This window comes from Cyprinodon tularosa, unplaced genomic scaffold, assembly GCF_016077235.1.
Source record: "Cyprinodon tularosa strain WSP-4 unplaced genomic scaffold, ASM1607723v1 ctg267, whole genome shotgun sequence".
Lineage (NCBI taxonomy): Eukaryota > Metazoa > Chordata > Actinopteri > Cyprinodontiformes > Cyprinodontidae > Cyprinodon > Cyprinodon tularosa.
Window position 1 is genome coordinate 1,201,791 of NW_024038971.1, and position 26,990 is coordinate 1,228,780.

The 26,990-nt window shown below is 36.1% G+C and overlaps 1 protein-coding gene across 5 annotated transcripts in view; it reads left to right on the forward strand.

Annotated features, from left to right (window-relative positions):
- tnr (tenascin R (restrictin, janusin)) overlaps positions 1 to 25,416 on the forward strand; it is a 267,509-nt gene extending 242,093 nt beyond the window's left edge. For all 5 annotated transcript variants that reach the window (XM_038289296.1, XM_038289300.1, XM_038289299.1 and 2 more), the window contains 5 exons: positions 7,867 to 8,018; positions 8,185 to 8,281; positions 19,810 to 19,971; positions 20,340 to 20,503; positions 22,679 to 25,416. In XM_038289296.1, coding sequence (XP_038145224.1) covers positions 7,867 to 8,018; positions 8,185 to 8,281; positions 19,810 to 19,971; positions 20,340 to 20,503; positions 22,679 to 22,798 — 695 coding nt within the window. In that variant the 3' untranslated portion in view covers positions 22,799 to 25,416. The remainder of the gene's footprint in view (positions 1 to 7,866; positions 8,019 to 8,184; positions 8,282 to 19,809; positions 19,972 to 20,339; positions 20,504 to 22,678) is intronic.
- Positions 25,417 to 26,990: the final 1,574 nt, after the last annotated feature.

A 26,990-nucleotide genomic window follows, 5' to 3' on the forward strand; every position in this document is an offset into this window, starting at 1 on the left:
GCAGGGTACAGGACCCTCCACCTGGTGGTGGCGATGGTGCAGCTCGGGTTGATGATGATGATGCGGACTCATTGGATGATGCAGATGTTGGTGGAGTGCTGGCTGGGGGTTGTGTTGAAGAACCTCTGACTTGTGACTAGGGGTGTAAATCACATCCATCATGGCGATTCGATTCAGTATCGATTTCCTGATCCAACGATTCGATTATTTTCGATACTTAAGAATACACCACGATTCGATTCGATTCGATTAATCGGTTAATTTTTTTTTTATTATTATTTATTTTTATTTTTTTTTACACCTTACAAGCTAAACAAAGTTTCAAGTTTGAAATAAATCAATGAAAGCTGTAATATCATTATGCATTTTCTTTAGAAACAACAGCAAATAACAGAAGTAGAAAAGTTGCATCAAAAAATACTGCAAAAATACTGCACAATATCAGTGTAATGAGTTCAATGCAATACCTCGGCTCCAGAGAAACTGTCCAACATATTTTTTTACAATGTAATAAATATATTCAGGAAAGAGAGATGTTGTGTAGAGAGTTAGACAGGAATAAAAATAAACTACATATAAGGGAATTGTTTCAAAGGTCATCTGGGGATGTAGTTTTTGGGGGTATTTTTAATTTTCTAAGAAGAACGGGTATTTTAGGGAGAATATAATAGTTTGTCTGGTCCACACTCCATTCTGGAAGGTGGCGGTAATGCAGCTATAAGTTGTTTGCCAACCGCCATTAAAAAAAAGAAGAAGAAGAAGGCTCCAGAGTGTTGACGTCACCGCCCCTTGAGAGACGCTCCGCTGCACCTCTCCCAGATTGTAGCTGACCGCAAACAGTGCACCAGACAGGAGGCCGGCTAGTTTTGTTTTTATGACCGAAATTGCGGAAAACAACTCGTGAAGTTTGACCCGCTAGAAGAGCGAGGTGCGCGAGAACGCTGGGAGCCTTTTTCCAGCTGAATCTCCGCTCTTTTTGCCCCATTGTCCCTCCGTCGTCGGACTAAACTCGCCCCCACTTCCTCATCGCCTCGGCCGTATCTAGACCCACAGCGTGTAGCCCAGACCACGCTTCAATACTGAGCATAATTTAAAAATGTCTGTGTGAAGCTTGCTGCAACAAACTGCTGTAAGAGTATAACCAGGAAGCGCGGTAGGAGGGGAAAATAGGTTTAGCGCCACCGCAGCACGGGAGGAAGAAATACGCCCAGGAGCAAATGGATAAAAATAGACCGGAGGGAAAAAAAAAACATTAATCGATTATCTTGCGGACGTGTCGATGCATCGGATCGTCGGCTTTTGGATCGATGCATCGATACAAAAAGATTATTATTTACACCCCTACTTGTGACGATGTAGAAGAGGCAAGTCTGAGTCCTTCTTTACCAGTGGTGTGAAGTCCTACTGCCTTGGTACCCAGATAGAGTGTGGCCCTGGTTATGTCAACAGTGGCTTCCCACTTACTTAGGAGGTCAAGTCCAATGATGCAGGGATCTTGTATGTTGGCTAGCCAGAACTGGTGATTGGCGCTTTGGCTTGCAACACTCACATGAAGGGATCTTTTACCCCGCATCTTGGCACGTTCGCCGGTGACTGTGGTGATGTGCAGCTTTGTGTGTCTCCACCCTTTTGGTCTTTGGCCCCCAGTGTCCGGTAAGGTTCCTGGGCGAACCAATGAAATGGTTGACCCCGTGTCCACCAGAGCACTGACTGGTGTGCCATTAAGGCGGCAGTTCAGATAGAGTCCATGTGTCTTTCCCAGGCGGCCAAGTCGCAGTGGTGAATCAATGGTAGGGGAGGTGCTGGTGATGGGTAGCAGTTTCCGCGCTGTGCTACCCCACTCTAGTTTGACAATGGCTGGGGCGCTGGAGTTCGAGGAGTCGGTGCTGGACAGTAGCGTGCAATGTGGCCAGGTTCTCCACAACGGTAACATCCCTCCACTCGGTCAGCTGTTCCCCTGGATTCCCGTTGCCGTCGTGGTAGAGGTGCTTTGTTGACCTGGCATATTACCTCCTCATCATCACTCCCCTCCAGATCAGTCTGGCGTGCCTGATGCCTTATTGTAGATTGGCGGCTGTCCGTTTTCAGTACATGCTCAACCCTCTCTGCTTCAGTTAGAGCCACTGTCAGAGTCTTTGGTGCACACAGGCGTAGGTACTCACGTAGTCGTTCAGGTCGGAGTCCTCGAAGAAATGCTTGGAGAGCAAGCTCTTCCTGGGTTGCAGCATCAAAGGTTGGATATCCACGTCGTGTGTAGAGACTGAGATCTGCAGCAAAGGCACCCAAACTTTCTCCCTCCCTGCGCTGACGACTGAACAGCTTGTCTCTAGCATCGTCTGCATAGATGTGCTGACCAAAACAATGTTTCAGGGCTCTTTCGATGGCCGGCCAGTTGAATCGCTCCTCGGGCTGCAGGTCTGTGAGGATCTGAAGTGCTTTACCTTCAAGGGCCAGGGCAACGTGGACAGCTGTTTCCTCTGCTGACCATGCATTCAGCTGGGCAGCTAGCTGTACCTGGATGAGGTAAGTCTCTGGTGGGTCTTCCCCATTGTAGCGTGGTAGCTTCATCGCTCCACGTCGTGGACCTTCTGTTGACACCGACACCACAGGGTTCCCCAGTGTGGTAGGTAGGTGAGTGTCATGTCCAGCTGCAGTTGCTGGTGGTGCCATTCTGGGTTGAAACCGTGCAGCAGTCATGCTTTGCTGGGTCCTTTGATGATTACGCACAATCGGCCGGGTAACACTGGCCCCATCTGGAACGTCAGCTGTATACACTCCACAATGCCTTTTCACTGCTGGTGAAACAGAACTCCTCTTTGGCCGTGTTCCTTCCATGTCTTTTATCTGCTGAATGAGCTCATCAATCTCTCTCACAGTGGCAGCCATCTTGAATCCCACTTCTGACACCAATGTAGCATTAATGGGTTGCTATAGCAATAACTATCCAGAGATGACTTCAGTTTAGCGGTAGCTTCCGTGCCCCGTACACCGCACGACTCCGGAAGGCTTCCTCTTTTATTGAACACACCCACTTTCTGTACAACCAGGAAAGGTCATTAATGGACATATCTTCCAGACTCATGGTGGGACAAAGAATACTTCAAATTATAACAGCAACTAATGATACAACAGACACAAGAACAGTAACAAATAAACATGTAACTTAATAACCTGGAAAGAGTGAAATAACATTAACTGGCAGCTTCTAAAACTGAACATGCTGCCCAGTGCATGCTGGGAAAACTAGCCTCTGCTGCCCCAACACACTACAATACGCTATTATCTCATTTGCAATGGGATGCGAAGTGACCTTTTTTAATGTACAGTAGTCTAGTAACATAATTTAATAATTAAATTGTAAACACGGGACAACATGAATGGAGCAAGGTGTTATGTTCATAGCTGGGAAACAGTGAGATACTCGAACAGCCAGTTAAATAAGACAATACACATCAGTCACATCGTTAAATCAAACGCTGTGTGTCCCAGGGCCCTGGCATAATTACATGAAGGAAGAATGTCAGAAAATGCGTTCTCCTGAAAATTTGAGGTAGTGGGGAGCAGTTTTGCAGGACCGTTAGGAAAATTAAGGTGAGCGGGAATTGCGCGGTGCTCCGCTCCGTTGACATGCTCTGGTAAGGATGCAACACACATCCAGCCAAAAGATGCTACATCGATGCAAGAGCTTAAGACTAGATTTTAGCTATATTTTTGGAAAATACAATTAGATTAAACCATGGGCGTAGGTTTGCATAGGGACCATAGGGACATGTCCCTACCAAAATTTTGAACCAACCTAATTGTCCCTACCAATAATTGGATGTGAGCAACATATTTATAATTTACAGCAGTAGTTGTTGCAGCAATAACTTCTTTTCCTCTCGCAGCTCCTCTGCCTGGTCTCTCCTCTCCCTTTCATGCAGCAGCGCATGGAACTGTGCTGCGCTGTTTAACTCCACTCTCATTGGTTGTTCTGCCTTAGGTTCCGCCTTCTCTCTCTCTGATTGGCTGTTTTCTAGTCCTGGTGTGCTTGGAGCACAAAATTGAAAAGTTATTCACACTAGAATGCTGCGGTTACTACAATAAATATTAGGCTACAAAACTAGTCCCAATTAAAAAAAAATGAATATCATGTACACCAAAAAACAAAAACCTTTTTTTTTCTTTTATAAAGCGAAATATTCTGAGTCAGCCAGGAGTTCTGAAGACACAAAATGGGCAAATAAAGGCTGTAAGCCATCAACATTTCTGATTCTTATCCACAGCCAACTAAAAAAGAAAATGTGAGGGTTTCCTTTTTACCGATATTTAGTTGCTATTACTGTTTTTATTTTTTATGACTCTTTGAGAAAGTTCAGGTATAATTATTAGCAGGTGTTATTTCTCTTATAGAGTACAACAACAAGAAATGGGGCCTAAACATCTGCTGTTTTTCGTTTAAAAAGCATAATTAGGGTTCCACATAATAATAGTTCTATTTTATTGACTATTTCTACTTCTAGAAATAGGATAAAGACAAGAACAAACAAAGGAAGAATATAAACATTGATTTTATCTTACATAGATTTCCACACAGTTTATAAGTAAATTAGTACAAACATTAATGTCTGGTAAAAATGCTTGAATCTGGCTGTTTACTTTGGATATTATTAAATTACAGATAAGATAGTGTTATATTGTCTTTTATAATTGTTAAAAATTATTTTATATTTGAATACACTTAGGCTTATTCTTAGTGTTGTGTATGTAGATGATGCCACTAAAAAAGAAAATAGACATAAGGAGCTATTTAAACAGTCAGAAAGTAAGCAATATAGGACGATGATAAAAGGTTGTATTACATTTAATCCTTTACTATTAAAAATGCACTTATACATTATATGATTATAGGAAACACAGATATCCAGTAATAATGATGCAGGGCAGCTTGTAGGTGAAGCAGCTGGCCCTTCAGTGCTTCAGGTGATGTCTAAATAAACCAGGTGAAACTAAAATATTTCCACATAAGGAGTACTGGATGGAGAATATTGACAGACCAATTTTTTTTAATCTTATATATTATACATATATATATGTGTGTATATATATATATATGTGTGTGTATATATATATATATATATATATATATATATATATATATATATATATATATATATATACACATATACATACATACATACATATTGTATTTTTACAAGTTTGGTATAATTACTGATCTAAGTGGATTGCTCTGTAGGGGAAAGGGACATTTTACATTTATATTATATTTTATAGTCTCTATTCTCCAGTTAATGATGAATCACTTACTAAATTAGTTGACGATTATTGAAATAATCAATTAATACGATTCATTTTTTCAGCCCCATATGAAATACATGAAATAGGCTATACAGCATGGGCGTAGGTTTGCATAGGGACCATAGGGACATGTCCCTACCAAGATTTAGGACGGACCTATTTGTCCCTACCAATAATCGGATGTGAACAACATGTTTATAATATACTATACAGGAGCCGCTTCTTTTCCTCTCGCAGCTTCTCTGCCTGGTAGCTGCAGCTGCCTGCTCTTTCCTGTCCCTTTCACATAGCAGCGCATCAACTGTGCTGCGCGGTTTAACTCTCTGATTATTCTGCCTTAAGTTCCGCCTTCTCTCTTTCTGATTGCGTGTTTTCTAGTCTGTATGTGTGCAGGTGCGGGTGCTTGGAGCGCGAAAAAAAAGACGCTAAAATAAATTAATATTGTGCCAAGAAACTAGTCAAATTAAAAAACTTAATATTATCTAAGCTAAAACAGGCAAAAGCTTCTGATTGGAGTTCTGTAAAGAAGCAGGAGAGAGTTTTTTGATTTGTGGAACTTGAGAAATGTAAGTTAACAACGTTAGGATTTCTTTTATTTTATCTTTTAATCAGATAGCCAAAGGCTCCTTAAAGAAGATCTTTTATGAAATGAAACCAGGTGAAACAGAAACGTTTAAACGTTTCCTTTGGAAGAGTTCTGGATGGAGAATATTGACAGACAAAAATGTTTTACTTCCTAAATGCAAAATGTTTACATATTTTTTTTTACAATCTTGGTATAAAACCTGCTCTAAGTGGGTCGCTCTGTCGGCTAAAGCCACGTTTAAGTGGCCCTATATTCCAGTTAACGATTAATCAATTACTAAATTAGTTCACGATTATTTAAATAATTTGTTAATATGATTAATTGTTTCAGCCCTAGATAAAATACATTAATTTAGCTACACAGAGTAACTACAGCCCAGATGTACAACTTCTAATATTAATATTTTAAATGCTCAGTGTCAGTTCCTCTTCTAGTTCCAGTGCACATGTAAATACAATACATTTATTTACCGTCCCTTGAATGTATTATTTTGCATGATCCAGAGAGAGCATATTAGAAAAAAAAAATAAGAGTGGGTTTTACCTCTGTTTACCTCTGCACAATTCTATATCTTCAGAAGAAAACACAGGATAAATCCACATATTACAGACATATTTAGACTATATTTGGTTAAATAGACACTGTCCTAGTCGCAGGTAAATTTAAATGCAATCCTTTTCAAAGTGGAAAAAGTCCTAATTCCACATCCATCAGAGCCAGTGATGCTTTAAATACTGATAAACAGCATCTAGTGCATGCCATGTAGTGCTTATAAGATTTGTATTAATGTAGCAAGAAATGCTGCTGTTCTCTTTAAACAAAATGAGCCCTGAAGCTCACATTAAGCATAAAAAAAGAGCATGCATATTTTTGCAAAGGACCAATGAAACTGAAAAATAGTGTCCCTACCAAAGTTGAAAACAAACCTACGCCCTTGCTATACAGAGTAACTACAGCCCAGATGTTCCACTTTTATAATAAAGTTAATATTTTAATGAATGTATTATTTTGCTTGATATAAAGAGAGCATAGTAGCTAAAAATATAAGAGTGGGGTTTAACTCTGCACAATTCTATATCTTCAAAAGAAAATACTGTATTTACCTTCTCTCTTAGTCGTTCAAATGAAACCATTTTCAAAGTGGAAAACAGTCCTAATTCCACATTCATCAGAGCCGGTGATACTTCAAACATTGATAAACAGCATCTAATGAGTGTAGTGCTTTTAAAAAATTTATTAATGTAGCAAAATGATGCTTTTCTCTTTTAACAATGAATTCCTCTTATCAGTACGGATGCTCACATCGAGCATAAAAAAGGGCACGCATATTGCAGCACCAATGACACCAGACCAATAGTGTCCCCACCAAAGTTCAAATCAAACCTACGCCCTTGGATTAAACTTATTTTGGATTTTAGATTTTAAAACTGAGACAGTAAAAACAGCTTATCATATGGCCATAACGGTTGTGGCTAATAGGAGGTTCAGAATGTAAAACTATTAATGTTAGTGTCATTAGCAGCTATAATTTAGCCACATCCAATCATCTCTAAGGGTTTACTAATTATTCATATCATGCTTATCAGTTCTCCCTTTTTTCTATAAAAATAGTGTGCTGCCACCCAAATGTTAAAAATGTAGAAGAATTTTTCTGGGAGCAAGATGTTAGACCATCCATGTCATTACATCAAACATTAAATGTGAATGCAGAGGTTAATGATTTAAAAAAAACACATTTATACTAATAGTAATAGCCTGAACTTATTTTGAAATACAAAATTACAGGTCGACTGTATCTTTTTGTTACCCTTCTGGTAAAACCTCTAAGACAGTATTTGATATATGACTAAAAAATGGGTGAGGCAAGAAAATATCCTGAAGTGTTTAAGCATTCCTCACATTCTCCTAATGTAATTTTTTTGATGGAGAAGCAGACGGATAACCTAATTAAAATTTGTCATCCGCCTTGTATTTCTCTTCAGGGAGCCGTCTTTTTTCAACGCCTCAGAACTGTGCCCAACACCTGCTGAACGGGGAGACTGTGAGTGGCGTCTACACCATTTACATCAACAGAGATCCCAGCCAAGGGGTGCAGGTGTACTGTGACATGACCACAGATGAAGGAGGCTGGATTGTAAGTCACTCTGGAGATGCACTTTTGGCACTTCTATAGAATAGAAGGAGATGGAAGAAACCAATTATTGCTTTTTATGTTATTTCTTTGCAAATAAACTTCATTTTCCAGCGATATATATCTTCTAAATCTATCTAAGGTAAAGCTACTGTTTGTTTTCTCCTAGGTATTCCAGCGTCGTCAAAATGGTCTGACTGACTTTTCCAGGAAGTGGAGTGACTATCGAGTTGGATTTGGAAACCTTGAGGACGAATTCTGGCTTGGTAAGTTTCCAACTTTAAAAGAATGAACATAGAAAAGAAATCATAAACAAAACCTATTATTCTCTAATTATTTTATTTTATATCAACTTTGTTCCAGTGTTGCCTCATTTAAAAAGCAAAACAGACAAGAGTCAGGTCTACAGTATTTTTAATGTGTCTATCAAAAACACCATAATCCGTTAAACTAGAAAGTGTTTTTAGATCTAAGGTGGTGCCTTTTTTTTTATTTCACTGCCATACCCTTGCCAATATACTTTAGCTCCACTTTACACCCAATATTGATCCTCAACCTGCCACCTATTTTGTTCAATCTTCGTTCCACTTTTCTGAACGCTGTATTTCTGCCTCTAGTATCACACAAGATCACTGACTTAGGAGGATTTATTTCATGCAATCAATAGAGGTTCATTGCTTCTGTTGGTTTCAGTTGGCACATTGATTTTAGTAGAAAGATGCTATCAGTATTTGGTGCAGATGTTCTTCGTTTTTGTGTGACGGATAGTCCGAAATACTGTTAAACTCCTTTTGTTTTTCCTTTTCTTTTTTTCCTCATCTCAGCTTTCAGTACCTGACTTTATAAAGTCTGTCTTAAGCATTACTGGACTCTCTTAAAACTCCTCTTTAGCTGAAATTACTTGGTAATTGTACTGCTCTAATCTAAAGACAAAGACAGATCAACAATTCATTCTACTGATGGACAGCTGAGCAATTTTCTCTTGCGTCTAAATCTCATTATGAAACTATAATTGTATTCATTGCAAAATGTGCAAATGAGCTCAACAGGTTATCTTTGGTGTTATTGTTTGAGTGGAGGTGTTTTATTGAAATAGTGCATAAATATTCTTTCATAATAACTAGAATCTTGAAAGAGATGTTTTATTCTGGGTTTTTTTTTTTGCTAAGAAATTGGATATAACATTTATAATAATGGATAAGAGTTGAAGATTATGCCTTGTCGTATCCTCATTTCTAGCTCCATTTAGAGGCATACATACAATCATTACAAACATGAATGGTAAATGTCTTTTTTTCTTTGGTACATTTAACTTTTATTGATCCCTTAGTATAATATTTATGTATATTGAATAATAAATAATTAATAAAAAATAAACATTTGATAAAAAAAAATATGGAACCAACAGCAATTTAATTCTAAACTTCCTCTTAAATTCAACTTGACCTAAAATCGACATCTAGTTTGTTGAAAGTTGGGCATAACAGGAGGTTCATGCAGGACATCAATACAAGCAATATCAAAACTTGTCTCATACAGATAAAAACATTTTTTTGTATTTCTACTGAAAATGAATGAAGATGTCATCCACTAATGCAAAAGCACGAAGTCACAAAGAGAAATCCACATTCTTTCCCTTTGAGGTATTGAGTGTGTTAAAAAAGATGCAGAGTGACAGATACCTCTTAGCTTTTTTCACAAGACCAACTGAAGGCATCACACCGAAGCATACTAACACAGATATACTGCATATTTAATGGGTGTGCTTCTAGATTACAACCTAAAGACTGTTATTCATAAATCTTGTACAATGAGTACAATATTTAAGCTGACCCATGTCCTTAACAGTGGAATCACTCATATTTATTCCTTTCACCTCCTTTGAACTCTCACTATAGAGGGCTGCCTTAGTCTCTGGGGCAATGCTTTATTTTTCGTTGCCTTCCAGCCTGTCTCTTCCCTTCTTATGTGTTTTAAGGCTTTATATGTGTCCTTCCAGTGCATAAAAGCTGCTTAATGTAGCCTCTGGTTGTGGGGGCTCAGGAATATGGCAGGTTATAGACAACATGCCAGCTTGCTTGGAATGCAGCAGACTATATAACCCTAACAACACATAGAGACTGCTGGATTAAGCAGTCGTGTTAGCATAATGGGCTGCTGGTTAAAATAGTTACAATATGGATAGACAAGCAGTAATCGAGTTTTTCTTGTTAACACCGACATTCATTCTTTAAAGCCTGAGCTGAAGATTAAGATTTTGACCAATTACATTTTTGCATTCTAAAAACTCTTGCATTTACCACGACATTGGGATTTGTCACTTCCTGTTTTATGGCAAAGCATAAATGAGGACTACCTTTAGCATTTTGAAACTTTCCTTTTAAAGTTAAGGTGTGTTTCTTGAGAAATAGCTTCTACACACTATCATTGTGGGTCAATCACCACAGAAACATGTGATTATGTTTACATTGGTGGGTGGTGGCTAAATTGATGAATATATACAAAATTTGTGTGATGACATCATCTAGTGACTTCTTGTGATTTTATGGGACAGCCAATAGCATCTTTTTGATGAAGAGTTGAAAGAAATGTGTCTGTTGTTAGAAGGATGTGAGGGTGTCAAGAGAGGAGGTAGATCTGCTTGCATGCAGGCTAAGCATATACTAGAAATAATTACAGCAGGCAGAGAAACAGGAGGCAAAAAACGTATTTAGACAAAGTATGGGAACTCGACTTATGCTGGTACTAGTAACCTGGCATAAGCCAGATTAATACGTGTAGCTCCTAATTCTTCACGGAGTCAATCTGGTAAGACTCCTCTAGAAAACATTCACAAAAGAAAGGGAAGTTCAGTACAATTCTTCAAGCTGATTGGGTAAATCAAGTGACACATGCCTCCCATGCCGAGCTTTTAGCCAATTGTTGCAGCAGTAGCAGTTGTGATTATATCACATTCTTGATTTGTTTCACAACTAGTGAAGTTGACTTATAATTTAAACTTGCATCAATTCTGTTCGGGAGGACCATGCAAACATCTTTCTCATCCACAAAGAATACTTTGTGGATGAGAAAAACAAAACAATAGAGGGTATTTCATTTGAAACTGGTGAAGCCATGTTGGTTTTAATTCAGCCTTCCAACCTCTGGTTGACGCTATGATATACATGTTACTGTATACCATTGGTCCAAAACAATTTATCTTACTTGCCAGATAACCTTAATTGGGGTAATTTGTGTTGTACACAAAGTAAACAGACAGCTGCTCAACTCAGTTTATTTATATAATATTCACAACACATGTGATCTTAGTGCACTTTGCAGAGACATATTTAATTGATCATACAGTCAGATTAGTAAAAGGTTTTCTATCTGAGGAAAACCAGCTGATTGCAGCCATTCATTGATTTTTAGGAAAGGCTCTTCCTGAATTAGCATGTGTAGAGACTACATATCAGGAAACTAATATAATACAATGAATGAAATGCAATAGTGTGGAAAGTAATCCAGAACCAGGACTCATCCCATAAATGCTGTTGGAATAAACAGCAAGTCTTACAACATATTGTTCCTTCCATTGAATGATTGATGCAAAGAAAACATGAAACCAGCGTGTTAAATTTAGATCAAGTTGCAAACATGATGTAACTTGCAAACACACAAAAACATGCAGAAATAAAAAATAAAAAACTTGAAACTGTGAAAGTCAAGTTTTTAGGTTTTTAACTTTAGCTTTTGTGTTTGTATCTGTGTTTGTGTTAGCCTACTGCTAAGGTTGGTATTGTAATATTTTTGGACAACCTGAACATGTTTGTCTGTGCAATACACAGATGTAGAACAAATATTGTAATGTAGTGCTGTAAATTAACTTTCCATAGAAAAAAAAAAATACTCAAGTACTGTGATGAGTGTCAACATTTACATGGTCATGTTAACCATTTTCTTAGACTCCAACATTTCAGGTTTTGTAAAAACCTCAGAACAGCCCTGGGTAGATTTTTTTACTGGTTATATATATATTTATATAACCTCACATAGCCCAGTTTGGCCGCATTTTGGTTAAATATCATTTAGAAGTTTGATTCAAAGTGATCATATTCAATTTGGTGCAGACGACCTGATTATACTGTAAATAGGGAAATTAAAATCAAGACTTCACCTCAGTGCCACATCCAAACCGCCCAGCAAAGCATTAGCGTGCTGGAAACCTAGAAACACCAATTTGTTTTCTTTCTTTTGGTGCAATTTATAGTGGATTAGGTCAAAGGGTAAAGGTTTGTTTATATTTTAGGCATTTTCATTCTGTGTGAAAATGAAAGGATGGGAACACTGCGTTCACAGCATAGGGAGCATGCAGTACTCCTGTGTTTTTTTTCCCACCATTATAAAATATTCTGGTAGACTCTAGGGGGCAGTGTAGGGCACTACTGTACAGTACATGTTTAGAATACCAGACTACACCTATACGTAGCAAACCCAGTTGCCTCCAACCTTTCAAATTAAAGTTTTTCACATATTGCGATAATTTTAGCTAGCTGAGTTCTTATATTCAAGAAAAAAGTATATTAGGTTTTTGTAATCTAGTTAGACCATGATGATGTGCTCAACACTTAGAGAAGACTTCTCAATATGGTAGTTTCTCTGTCTTCTCCTTTAAGGAACTTTAAACTTCAAAACTGGTGTGAGATAAATGTTTGACTGTTTTGAGATTTTCAAAAAACTTGTATATCTTGATGGCCAAGATATACTAAAACAGATTTATCTTATTTCCTACAATTATTACTATTACTATAAGTAGTAGTAGTAGTAGTTTTCCCAGTAAATACCTTAAGAGTGCATTTATTTTTAAATTTTATGCTCAGCAATATGTCCACCTCTACATCTGCATGTCTTTTTATCTATGCCAAGGTATAAAACTCACCCTAAATGTTAAATATTTCTTCATTTAGATTTAAAACACAAACTATTCCAAAACAGCTGAATACGGTAACATTACTGAGGAAAACGTTTAAACCCCTCAATGCTGTTAACTCCGAAAAAAAAAACAAAAAAAAACTCTGATTCAAAATAAAAAACTGAAACAGAGCTCCCAACATTGAGCAGGTAATGGGTTAATGAATAAAGAGCAGTATTTCAACATAAAAAAATCTTCTGATCTTGATAACAACAAAATAGGTTTAAAATCAGCAGAAAATCAGCACAAAAATGCATGACATTTAAACACAGAAAGATATTGTTACTGTGAGCACAATGAGTGTCTAAATAGCTTTGAATGAATATTAAATAATTTGTAAAAATGTGTTTCATAATAACATTATTAAATTTTCTCAAAAGTGACTGTCATCCAAATTAATGACTATAACGAGCCTTACTGACAGTGGGCAGGATACCACCACTGTGTGAGGTTGTCAATAAATTAGATCACTGTTATGGCCTTGGGGAGCCATTGAAGAGAACATTCAGCTAATCAACACCTCTGCACTCAAAATAGCAAATTACTGCACAATAGAAAACATAAAAACCAATATTAAATCCATTCAAACTGAAAAGATGAGCCACTTGACTGGCCAACGATAAAGAGTTTGATAATTATCCGTTGTAGTTTGAGGATGGACGTTTTAACAGCGCTCTTTATCTGCACCATGCTCACTGACCTCTGCTGAGCACAGCTTTAGTTTGATGATGTAATAAAAGAGACATTCGGTAGACTGGGAGCGATCTGTAATCATTATCCCATCCTTTAGCTTTTAATCCCCCCTCTTATTGTTTCTACATAAGCGTGGGAGTGAGGACAGTAATAAAATGTTAGATAATATTACAAGGGCATAGCTATGTGTCAAAATGGATTTTCAATCGCTTCAGTTAAATATGAAGCGATAAAAAAAGGAAAACAGTAAAAATTATGGGTGGTACATTAATTGGTGATAACACAGCTATGCTATACAACAGAAATTCAAAGTGACTTACTGTTAAGCGTATTTTTATTACCACAATCGCTTTTCCCTGGTCACCCTAAGTGCCCCTGCATTTAAACATCAATTGTATCTCTTTTCCTTTGGCGTTCTGTATTACAGCAGACTTAGTTTCCCTGCTGCACTACGTCTTATCTGTAAAGGCTAGAGATTTAATTCCCTGACAATTTTTTTCCTCAGATTGGTTCAGCAAAAGTGCACATCTGATCATTCTGCAAGAAGTAAAGCAGAGATGTACACTCTTTTCCAAATGGGCCTAGTGGCAATCTGATAATAAAGGCTGTTGCAATCGTTCATGATGGCTTGGGGCCTTATCGGTTGTCGGGGTTCAAACAACCTTTGTATCTGCTGCCTCTGAGATAGCAAGCAAAGCTGTTGATTTCAGTAGGTTGGAAGATGTGGTATTTAGAAGAGGGCAGGTGGTGACAGTGTCCACCGCTCTACAATGCCAATCATACACAGCAGCTGACAAAGACTCATGATATAAGCGCTCACCAAAATACAAACTATCATCCCATAAACTGGAGCTGAAAGTAGTTACTAATACAGGGATGCATGTTTGTCAAAAAATTGTTGGAATGTTCACAGAAAAACAAGCAACTCTCAACTCTATTTAAAATACGTGTTTCCTTTAACATTTCTGAAATTTTTACTGTTGCTGGATTTACAAAGAAGTACAATTTTTATGTCTAGTTTTCATCACCCAGACAACAAACAAATACACAAACTTTGGACACTCTAAAAACTGAAACAACATAACACAAAAAATAAATACAACGCATTCTTAAAAAGTTCAAAGTTACATGCACACTACAAAAAATTGAAATCTAAGTAATTTTTTCATTTTAAAATAAGAGCATTTCTTCCTTAATTGAGTAGGTTAGGGAGACACTTTGCTAATGGAATAAGACTATTTATAATTAAAATAAGAAACAACAGCAGTCTCATACTTCAAGTGCGTAATGTCTAATTATTGTATTTTAAGGGTAAAAATGCTAATTCCATTGGAAGATCATCTTATTTACCTACTCAAAAAGGTAAATACACTTGATTTAAGACAGTTTTACAAATTTCAGATTGTTTTTGCAGTGCAAATACAGAGGTTTAGATTTGAACAATGAAAGGTTTCGAATATTGTCTCTGTCCAGAGGGAGAAAATTCCAGAGTTTGGGAGCAGAGAGGGATACAATTATATTCCAAATATGGCAGGGTGCCAGTAGAGCTGCTGTAAGACTGGGTTTATGTGATGAAAAGAGGGGGTTTTGGTGAGGCAGGCAGCTGAATTCTTGACCATTTGGAGCTTATGCAGGGATTTTTGAGGAGGACCAAAGAAAAGAGTTTCAATAGTTGATGTGGGAAGACACAAGGCTATAAATAACAGGATTTTAGTTTTCTAACTGTTAAGGTAATTTCTAGATGTTAAAGGTGAATCGTGATATCAATTCAGACAGCCATAAGATTAGTGAGGATAGTGGGAGTGTGGAATTTAACTTCCAAAAAAAGATAGAGCTGGGTGTCATCCTCATAACAACTAAAATGGATGCTAAATTCCTGGAAGATATTGCTGAGGAAAAGGAGATAAATGATCAAAAGTATGGTTCCCAGAACCAGACATAGATGAAAACTGAAGGAGTTAAGTAGAAAGAGCTGAGTGTAATCAGCAGATAAAGTAACAATTAAACTAGTAAAGCAGGATGTGAGTGATGCCACTGAAAGATAATCTTGGGAGAAGGATGAGAAATAATATTGAAGCCCATCATTACATCGCCAAGAATGAGAGTTGAAGGTACACCAGAGTCAGAAGCCATTAGAAAAGCTCTTTTATATATTTTTTCTATGAGAGTGGATTGACTACACGCCATGTTACCAAAGAAAATAGTGACTACCTGTAGCCTTCGTGTAAAGGTCACGGATTAGCAGACCGCGGTCCGGATCCGGACCCACCTGCTGGCTGACCCAGACCCAACCTGATTTAAAACATTTATAAATGAACGCAAGTTGTCTGACGACAGGGTCTAACCCTCAGATCCCACATCATCCATCTCCGCTCCACTCCAGACCTCCTGCGCAAAGCAAAGACTACAGCCTCCGCTGTTCCTCTCATCTTTCTCTGCTCCGATTATCTCAGAACTCGAGGAGAGCATAAACTTTATTATTATTAAACTCAGGAGCAAAACATGCGGAAATGAACCCTTCATTTAATATGACTTTAAGGACTTTTAAAATATGTTTTATATGAACTATGTTTGTTCTCTGCCTCCAAACTCAGCATCTCTTCATCCAGGCCTGAGATGAGAAGTTTCTTTTGAAGTTGTGAGAGGCGCTCTTGGGCGTTTTGACTGGATTTGAGGAAACTTTTAAGCCTCCCAGTATAAAATAAATGTTTTGATCGAGATGAGAAATGCTTCCTGGTATGTTGATGTACCAATAGTTTGCATCCAATCATTTAATTAAAATATTCTTGGGAATAGGTATATAAGCTCACGAATGAGCCTGGAATGGCTTGAAAATGGCTTTGTCGTCATTCAAAGGTTTAAAGCCTTGCAGGGCAGCCTAAAGCCCACTGCTCTCATTAAGCCATAAAAAAATAAAAGAAAATGTCAGTTCAGGTGTTTTACAAAATATGTGAGTCAGGAAATTGTCTATTTACTAAACTGAAAACTGAACGATTTTTGTTCTCTACCTCAAAAAACTTTCTTTTTTTTATCTTTTTTTTTTTATTTAAAAATTCAATGTATAACATGGATGCATAAAAAAACTCATTTTATTTCAGTGGTAAATTCTGTTTAAAGTATCAGATTATAATTAAAAATGTCTCTGTACCGTTACTGGTTGATTTTCTTTATTTGGACCTCGCTGATTTTAAATTGGTGACCCAAACCTAGTGTATATACTGTATAGGCCCACCTATTGATTACAAGATTACACCTGTCATTCTAATTGGTGGACATGCATCACTTTTTTCATTTTTTTTTATCAAATCAATATTATCATTCTTGTCCAGACCTGTTTCATGAGTTTTATTTTTGAAAATGATTCTGTTGAATCAAAGCTTAAAAGAAATGTCCGACTTTTATTTCTTCATTTTCATAAAATTTTCATTAATATTGCTTTTGTCAGATTCAATTCATTTCTTTGATCTTAGCAGGCTTTTCTTTCATTAAACATGTGGTACTGATAATATCGCCCACATGTGTATTAAGGCAAAAGGAACACGCTTTTTTCTCTATCATACATGAAATCTGAATAAACCTTTTTATGTCCTACGTCAGGATCAATATAATTAGGAATTTTTTTTTAAATGTTAGGCTAGAATAATGATAGAGATCTTTGTTCGATTATCTTCTTGAAGATAAAAAAGGTAACATAATTTTTAGTTCATATTTGGTAATCCTGCCTTTAAACTGTGTAACTTTACATCAAATGTTTTTTAATATCCTTCCACAAGCTCCTCAAAAAAGTTGGCTTATTTCTTCTTACAGTAATGTTGTAACCGAGCCTTCAGAGGAGTAAGTATATTATTCATTATCAATATAGGCTATAATATCTGCTTTGGTTGCTTTTTACTATATCTTCCGATTCATTCTTAAAATAAACTTGCGACTTATGCAGTGAGGATGATTAGTTTTATCCTAACGAATGGGATATCTGGTTAAGTTAATATGACTGTTTAGGTAAAAAAAAAAATTATGTTAGAACTGTAAATATACAGTCATTCGTTTATATTACTTTTTTATGTATTTATTAGTTTTCAAGGCTGCACTTCAAAAAAAATTAGAGCTGTTTTAAACGAAATTTATTTTTGTATACACTCTTGTATACAAAATGACAAAATAAATCTGTCTAAGTGTAAGTCTAAGGTAGATTAAACAAAACATTATGTTTATACCTTATGGTATTATACTACGGGTAGGAAAAACTATAAAATTTATGGAGATTTTAATCCTTTAATATAACGCCTCTTTCATTCTGGCATTTAGCAAGTAGAAATAGATTTCATAACTGACTGTGCTGTAAAAATAAGTATCTAATTTAATTAATTATACTTTTGGTTTGATATTTATTAATAAATCCATTTAATACTTTCCATATATAATGAAAAGATGGTTTATTTCAGTAATTAATGTCAAAAATAAAACATGTAATTGTAGATAAATTACAGAGTGATATATTTCCTTTTATATAACTTTTCATGTATTTATATTCATTTAGTAGTTAATCATTTAATCTTGGGCAGATAGACTGTTCTGGTAAAAGATACAAAGAACAGAGTGTACCCACAGCAGCAGATGATATGACTATAAACCATGACCCCTCTAAAATATAGATCCAGTGCTTTTCCGTCTATATAGGCCTTTGAACCACTTTGCAGTGTCAAGTACCTTTTTCTTTATTTCCACTTGAGATTCTTCTGACATGGTTTGGTTTAAAAGTGCCTTAACATAAGGAATGAAACAGTTTTCCTCAGTACATCTGTGTGTGATAGCTTCTGAATCACTGACTCCAGCTGCAGTCCTCACCTTGTGAATCTTTCACAAGCCTTTGAATCATTTTTGCTCCGCAGTGATTTCAGGGTTGTGGTTATAGCTATTTGTTTTTCACTCTTCTTTACAACTGCTGTTCCTTCCACACAGCCTTCTATATTTTTAATATGCTCAGTGACCAGCCAGCTTTTTTCCTCTTTGCTTGTGTGTATTCATCTAGCCAAGGGGCAGTGACCTTTTACCTAATAACATTCAGACTGTTACTGTAAAACATTTCTAGTTATGTCCATGTTTTTGCTGCTGTTATTTATAATTCCTAATTTAAAAAAAAAATAAACTCAATAAGACATTTTTATGTACACTAGAAAATAATCTGAAGAATTACATAGGTATGTATTGTGTTCAAAATAGAAAAGCAGAAATGCAAACAGAAATATGGGATAAGCATTGTAATTGGTTTTTGGCAACAAAAACAAACAAACATTTAATTAATAAGCAAAGCAAAGTGGATGCCAAAGGATTGAAACAGGAGAATCCAGATAACAGCAATGACCTACACTTAGATACTGAGGGATATTAGGAGAATGAAATAGAGTGCAGGAGTGTTTATCAAGTAATATCAGGGTAATCCAAGGCAGAGAATAGGAAAGGTTATACACACACACCACCCACAAGGACCCTAACTAAAGTAACATCTTTGTTGGATAATGTCTCCCACCCCATGCATGAAGCTGTTGCTAAACTGGAAAGCTCCTTCAGTGACAGACTGCTGCACCCTAAATGCACCAGGGAGCGCTGTCACATATCCTTCCTCCCAGCACCTGTAAGACTTTATAACATCACTGTTACCAACAACTTTCATAAGTTGTTGCATTCATGCTGATTTTTGCACAGTTTCTGTCTTAGTCAGTTAAATAACATGCTGTTGTAATTTTTGCACATCTCTGCTGTTTCTGCTATTTTTTTTTACACATCCATTACTGTAAAAATGTCCACAGCTGTTTATTGATTATGTATCCTCCAGGTACACAGTATTTATATTGTAAAGACACTGTACAGTACAGTATTTCATTTGTTTATTTCTTAACTCTTTCATTTTGATACACTTTTCTAAGGTCCACATTCTGTGACCACTTTCACCTATCTATCTATCGATCTATCTATCTATCTATCTATCTATCTATCTATCTATCTATCTATCTATCTATCTATCTATCTATCTATCTATCTATCTATATGATCAATTTTGTGTTGGTGTGTCACTTTTAAGTGACATTTACATATGTCAAGATGCACTTTGAAGTTTTATTTAATTTACTTCAGTTCTTGCTTTTTCTGCAGGTCTTGACAACATCCAGAAGATTGCATCTCAGGGCCGATATGAGCTGAGAATTGACATGAGAGATGGGCAGGAATCAGTTTATGCCAATTATGACAAGTTTTCCATTGGAGATGCCAGAAACCTATATAAGCTCAGGATTGGAGAGTACAATGGGACTGCTGGTATGTACCTAAAGAATATTTTCATCAAACAGATATTTAACAATAACAACTATTATATGAGCCATAATTGATTTGAGAGCTGAGACCTACATAGCTTTTTCAGCTTTCCAATCTCTCCAAACTTTCTTTGTCCATTTAAATATATATGTTAATATGACCTTATGTTAAAAAAAGTATCTGTATTCCTGTAGTATTAATGAGTTAACTTCTATTTGCCAAATTGAACCCATGATACTTCAGAGCTTCTTTCTTCTATAGTCCACATAGTTACTTCAAAAAACACAGAACCATGTTATTATTAATTCTCTTTGGTATGTCTTTAATTCCCAGCTTATTTTTATATTTAATGCTCTTTTTCTAAATCCCAGGTGACTCTCTCAGCTACCACCAGGGTCGTCCATTCTCAACTAAGGACAGAGACAACGACATCGCTGTCACTAACTGTGCCTTGTCCTACAAAGGAGCCTGGTGGTACAAGAACTGCCACCGGGCCAACCTCAATGGAAAATACGGAGAATCCAGGCACAGTCAGGTAAATACTTTTACTCACTTTGTTTCCTTTCATTTACAATTTATACATTGATATATAACTGTGATAAGTTGTAAAACTGGCCCTTTTACTAGAGTTGTTCTGTTTCAAAGTGGACCTCTTTGCATTTAGTATATGGTTTAGTTTCAACTTTGTATGAGGAAAGAATTTATGAGAATTTATTAGATAAGAAATAAAATTGTGGATGATTTTAGATCATTTAACAGAGCAGGATGAGCACAGGGGAACTAATTCTGACAAAAAAAACTTACCACATAGGTTACCACTAATAGATTACCACTATTAGTGGTAACCTCTGTGTTAAGTAATTAGTGCTTTAAGCTTGCACTATTGTAGATAAAAAGATGTTGATGGTGTGCAAACCCATCAAAGGTTTATCCTTCCTATTCTCTGTCCTTTGAATAATCCCAAAACAATGTAGCTCACTCAGGACAAATACAAAAACAGAAAAGAGCTATTAACTTCCAGACTTTAACATAATTTAACCATCTTTTATATCAAAACATGCTGCAAGTTTTTTGTGGCTATGATTTGAATTCTATAAATGACCTGCTTTTGTGTACATCTCGAAATTAAAAATCTATGCAAATATAAAATTCCTTCCGCCTCTGGTGAGTGATTCCTCTATTTTCACTTTACTGCAATTCACTAACTGTGTTTTTCATTGGTCATGTGTCCCAAAAGCCGTCATTCAGATCAATTTGGTTACCTATCTATAATTTATTAGTATTCTGTCAACAAATATAGCCCACCAACTGTTCCTGAATGGCTAAAAACCACTGAGAAGAGGAATCATGTGACATTTACAAAAAATCATTTTGGAAGTTTCTGGCTCCATACCAGGGTTGCCAACCAGTCCGCCCACCATCTCCACATGTCAAAGTATTCCTGCAATCAATGCATGGATGTATGTTCAAAAAGGCTAATGTAGCTTTTTGTGGAGAATTGCTCTGCAAAAAAAGAGGAGATAATTCTTAGGACCTCCCATATTCTAAAACCTAAAAACCTAGGACAGGTTTGCCAAAAGGAGCTTAGCAAAAACACACATGAGACGTGAACAGAGTCCAACTGCCCGACTGGAATAAAGCACCAGAGATTTCTGTAGCTTTGCTTGTGGATATGATGTGGTGGCTGACTTTCTTTTTGTTATTTTTGGTTCAATTTGAATCAATCACCAATTAAACTAAATGTCCTCATTTGAAAAGGTTGACATTTTCAAAGTGCATTTTGGCATTTGCGAAAATCGACATGAAAGGAAGCTATTACAGCACACTGATTAAAGGTTAAAACCTCTTGAATTGAAAGACTAATTATTAGTGAATTAAAATACATGAAAGAGGATCCTAAGTGGTCTGCTGGAGGAGTTCAGAAACAACAACTGCTGCAGCTTTTCTTGTTAGATTTGCCAGTTGAAAAATGTGATCCATGGCATAAGCTGTTAAGAGGACGTTGCTGAACACCTCCAAATTCTTTCCAGTAGCTATGACCGAATGTTTGCACTGACAGAGCAAAGTTTTTATTTTGTTATTCATGTTAAGCTGCTGTTACAATACTGAGGTTACAATACCAACACCGGAAGCAAATCTTTGTTTTTTTTGTTTTTTTTAGTAGATAAGAGGTAATAGTATTTGGAACATATAAGTGATTTTGTTTTTAAACCCTTTCTTGACTAATTTCTGCCCTTTTTTATTTTTTTCTTTCGACCTGTTAAAGCACAGACGGCGGATGCAGAGATTAAATGCTAACAGTTAAAAAGAAAATCCTTACAGAAAGTCAGTAAATAAGAAGAAACAGATGGAGATGATGATCCAAAGGGCTAGACTGAGGCTATGAATAGAAGGTTATAATGGTGATGCAACTGGTCCTTCAATCTGGGACGCTATTTCAACTTGAAATAATTCAGTTATGGCAAAAATCCATCCTATTTACGCAAACGCTTATGTTCCACTAAGAAAATATGTTTTTCCAGCTTTATCTTGTCTGATTTCTCAAGGCAAAATAACACAAATAATTGTGTTCATGCAGCAAATTTATACTATAATTATGAGAAATCAGCTTCATACTTTAAGCTGGCCTATTAACCCAGAAAAGAAAGCATTTCGATTTAAAATGCCTTTCATATTAAAAGAGCATTTGAAATGTGTGTCATTGTTGCAGGGAATCAACTGGTACCACTGGAAAGGCCATGAGTTCTCCATTCCTTTTGTGGAGATGAAGATGAGGCCCTTCAACTTCCGTAGCATCAGCAGTAAGAGGAGACGATCCGTCCCTGTATAAGCAGGCTGACTCCACCCTGCGTAGAGTTATGGATAAAAAGGAGTTGGGGTGATATGGGGGGAGGGGGGTTACATCTCTGCTGTATGTGCACCTTTCTGACTGCAAATGCAGGCTTGAATGTGTGTTGGGCTCATTAGTGAGGCTGGGAAGACTGAACACATGAGAAATTAAACAAAGCTACTAATATTTTACCTAGAAAATTTTATAATTTAATAATTTGCAACTTGTGTTAACTGGATGTGGTCAGACAATAGCGGAAAAGTTTTGACACCACATCCGAACCCTGTCGACCTTTTCACCCCTCCAGTATAAGCTGTCTTTTCTGCTGTAAGTCTGCCCCGAGACAATGTTGTAATTTGTTAAATCTGTATAATGACAATGGTTGTGACTTCTGTAAAAAGGGAAGGGAAAACAAGACTTTTTTGGTTTCCCTTAACAAGCGATTTTTCCTTCCTCAAAATGCTAAGTTGTCCTCAGAATTACTTAGGAATAAAAGATAATGCTTCTTAGCAACAACAAACTGATACTTAAATCATCAATGTATTTCTTTGAAACTCGCATCTGTAATATACAGTATATATATATACACATATATAAATATATTTTTATAGCTAATTGTAGCTTGGTCCATCTATTTAATATGATTTGATGCCTTGGTTTTCAACACTCGATTAAGATTAAAAAACAATGATAGGCACTGGACTCATCAGAGTCAGGAGAAAAAGAGCAAAACTAAAGATCCACAATGACTATTGAACAAGTAGTTCACCAGCAAAATCTCCATTAACTTTATTTAATTTGCGATGTTGACTACTTTAGATAAATTACATAAAGTAGAGTAATATCATCTGCTTTATTTATTTGGTAGCCCCACTGAGAGTTTTTCCGCACTGACAGTGGAAACACAGCCAAGCTGTTGTTCATTCAATTTCATGAACAAATTGAGTTGCTTATTGGTATTTATCATCTCTTTGATTTCCCTTTTAAGTAAATTTGTTTAACCTTGCTGCTGATGTTAGGTTTGCTCACAGAGATGGTGCTGAAAGATGCAACAAAGACCTGTGTAATAAAGGTGCTCTGATTGGAAAAAAGCTCAGTCAGTTCTGTCACCAACATCTGTCTCATTTGTCCCACATTTTAAGCCTTTTGTAGTCAATGTGATTCGCCAGGGAAAAATGAAATTTACTAAACCCTATTCAGAGCTAAGTCAGTGTGGACAAAGTGCAGATTCAAGTCTGGCTTCTCTCCCGCAGCTGGCTGAAATGAACTCAACAAAGAAAGCAGAACAGAAGGTGGAGGGAAGCCAAGCCTTTCTTCTACTCACTTCACTGTTAAAGCTATTTCGCGAAACAATGGAATCCACTAACACTGCTGAGAGTGTGTTCCTCTAAGTGGGGTTGACGTAATCTGCAGCTTGCCAACCAACCATGTGTTCACATTGTCACAAGAGGTCATGGCCAGTTAAACAACTGCAGGTTTTTTTTGTCTGAATTTAAGGCAGACAAACCAAACAAAACTAGAAGACAGAAAGAAAATGACACCAGCAATTCAGGCAAGTTTTAGTCTTATTTATAGATAATTAAATATTTGAATTATTCATTTTTTCTTTTATTGTTTTCTTTATTTCAATTAATCCTTTCAGTTAATTCTCAATTTAAAGTAGACCAGATAATCATACTGTGTATATTATTTTTTCTTTAGATTGAAAGTAGTTGCCCTTCCCTTTACTTATACCACTCCTACTAATATACTTATGTAGATATGAACTTTGTGTTTCACTTTCTCTCCCAATTAGAGAAAGCCAATGCAGAAAGCCCTCTTGGGAATTTCTGTGGGCTGAATTTTTGTAACCACTGCTGTGCAAAAGGACTGATGGAGCATACTGCATGTTGACTGAAATGCTACCAGGAGCCTGAACGGGAACAACAAAAGTCTTTAGAATATGGTCAGCATGACTTGTGCACATATTCATTTGTTGTTCTGGCTGAAAGCTGCCGCTGATATACTGTAGTTTAAAAAGTTGATTTGAATCACTTTTTTTCTAACTTTAAGCCATTTGATCAAGATCAAATCTTATTGTCAAAGGATGTCAGACTCTCTCATGCAATATACATCCAATAGTTATTTATAGTCTAGTAGATGAACATGTTTCCTAATTTTATTATCTGTACTGTTATATTACTGTTCTTTGAGGTTTTGCATTGATGAAAACTGTTCTGGCAGCTTTTCTGAAAGGAAAATGATTGTTTTTCTTGTTCTATAAACATCTGTCATGCAAAATGTAAGATGCCTGTAAATCATTAAAACCAGTTTTGTCATTTTCTTTATTAAATCGGGATAGGTAAATGCTAATTTTTCTCATAAATGTACTTCTACTCAGCTATGAAATTCACACAACTTTCTTGTAACAGCTCATGCAATAAATATAATATATATGTGATGCCGCTGAGTTTTGGAGACAGTCATTATTTAAGACAAAAGCATTTGTTAATAATAACTTTAAGGTGTCTCCTGTATTGGAGTACTATTGAATGTGTGCTTCTGATTTGCGCCCTAAGCATTCTGAAGTTAATTCTTTGTACGGGGTATTCCAGCAGCTTTGTTTTATGTGTCTAAAAAAATCACAGTTAACTACACGCTATGATATTCTCTCTTCAAAACTTTAATGGAATTTGAGTTTTTTTTTTAGAGTGTTGACCAATGTCTATTGGGCCACCCTTTTGATAATTTCTTGACTTTTTAGCATTTGGCTATGGCTCATTTTTTGTTGTCCTATGATGTTCTTTACACTCCTGTAAGATTGCATCAGTGTTACTGACACATTGAAGAGTTTAGAAATTCATCTGTTAATCATTAAATCACTCTTTGCAATAATAAGGTTTTTAGTATTTTGAAATATTGTTGGGTTTTTTTTCCCCATCACGAGATATTTCTTGCAAAAAAACATTTTTAGTTAAATCTTTTTTTGTAAGTAGTGTGTGTGTTTGGGGGGGTTGGGGGGGGCATGATGTCAAATACGTACTTAAATAACTCCTTTTTCTAACATATAGGTTACATTTACTCTGTTATTTACGTTTTTAGTTAAAATGTAGTCTATTGATCTTAATTGTTTGGATTTATTTGTATTACTTGGGTTGTTACTAACATGTAGTGTGGATTTCATGTTAATTGTCTGATTAGAAATATATTTACAGAGGAAAATATTGACAGGCTTATTTTATTGGCTGTATATAAATGTGTTCACATTTTTTTCAAATTTAAGTGCTCTTTTGCTTGGCTCTAAAATCTTTTACAAGAGTAATTTTTTCTATACATTTTGTAGGAAAGCAAACAGGTTTTATCTTTAAGGTATGCCTGAAATAACACTTCAAAAGAGCCTCAAATATTGCCTTGATTTAATGTAGGAATTAACAATACTCTTATTTTCGCATCATGTAAAGTTTCATCAGTTTGATTCAATATTTAAAAAACATAGAAAAACAATAGCTACAAACAAATGGTATGTCTGGGAAACCAAAAGACATTCACTGTTTAAACATTTGTACAGACCTGATTGCTTAATTGTTCTTCATTTAACACATGTAACTTCAGTCACACTTGCCCATGTATATTACAAAATAAAATAAAAAAATCAACTGGTTTACATTTTCGGTATGCGTTACCAAGAACCTGTGACTTGCTGTGATCTGAAATCTTGACAGCATGAACATGTAAATGTTGATTAAATGGGATACTGACTGTTTAAATTGATTGAATTATTGTTGGATAATGTTGAATATTACTGTTCAATTTAGCTCTAGTTTGACCTAAACATGTACTATAAAGTTCCTTTTTTAAAACATTTTCTACATATTAATAAAATATTCAAATACCCTCATTCAATGACTGTTTTTACTTTGCTTTGCGGCTGTTTATTTCTGATTAGTTTATAGATGATAAGTCATAAGAAGTTTTAGCATCTATATATATTTGCACATGGCAGAAATTTGAGTCTTTGCCTTAGAGTTGGACAAAAGGTTAAATTATAGACTCACAAACAATCGAATTTCATATAACAGGAGTGAATATAAACAGGTAGATCAATGTAATAAACAACTTATGGTGTCACTATTAGGGATGTTTCATGAGCAAGGAACTCCAGAACTGGGAACTTTAACTTTCAGAACACCATGCAAAGACCCTGGGCTGGGTA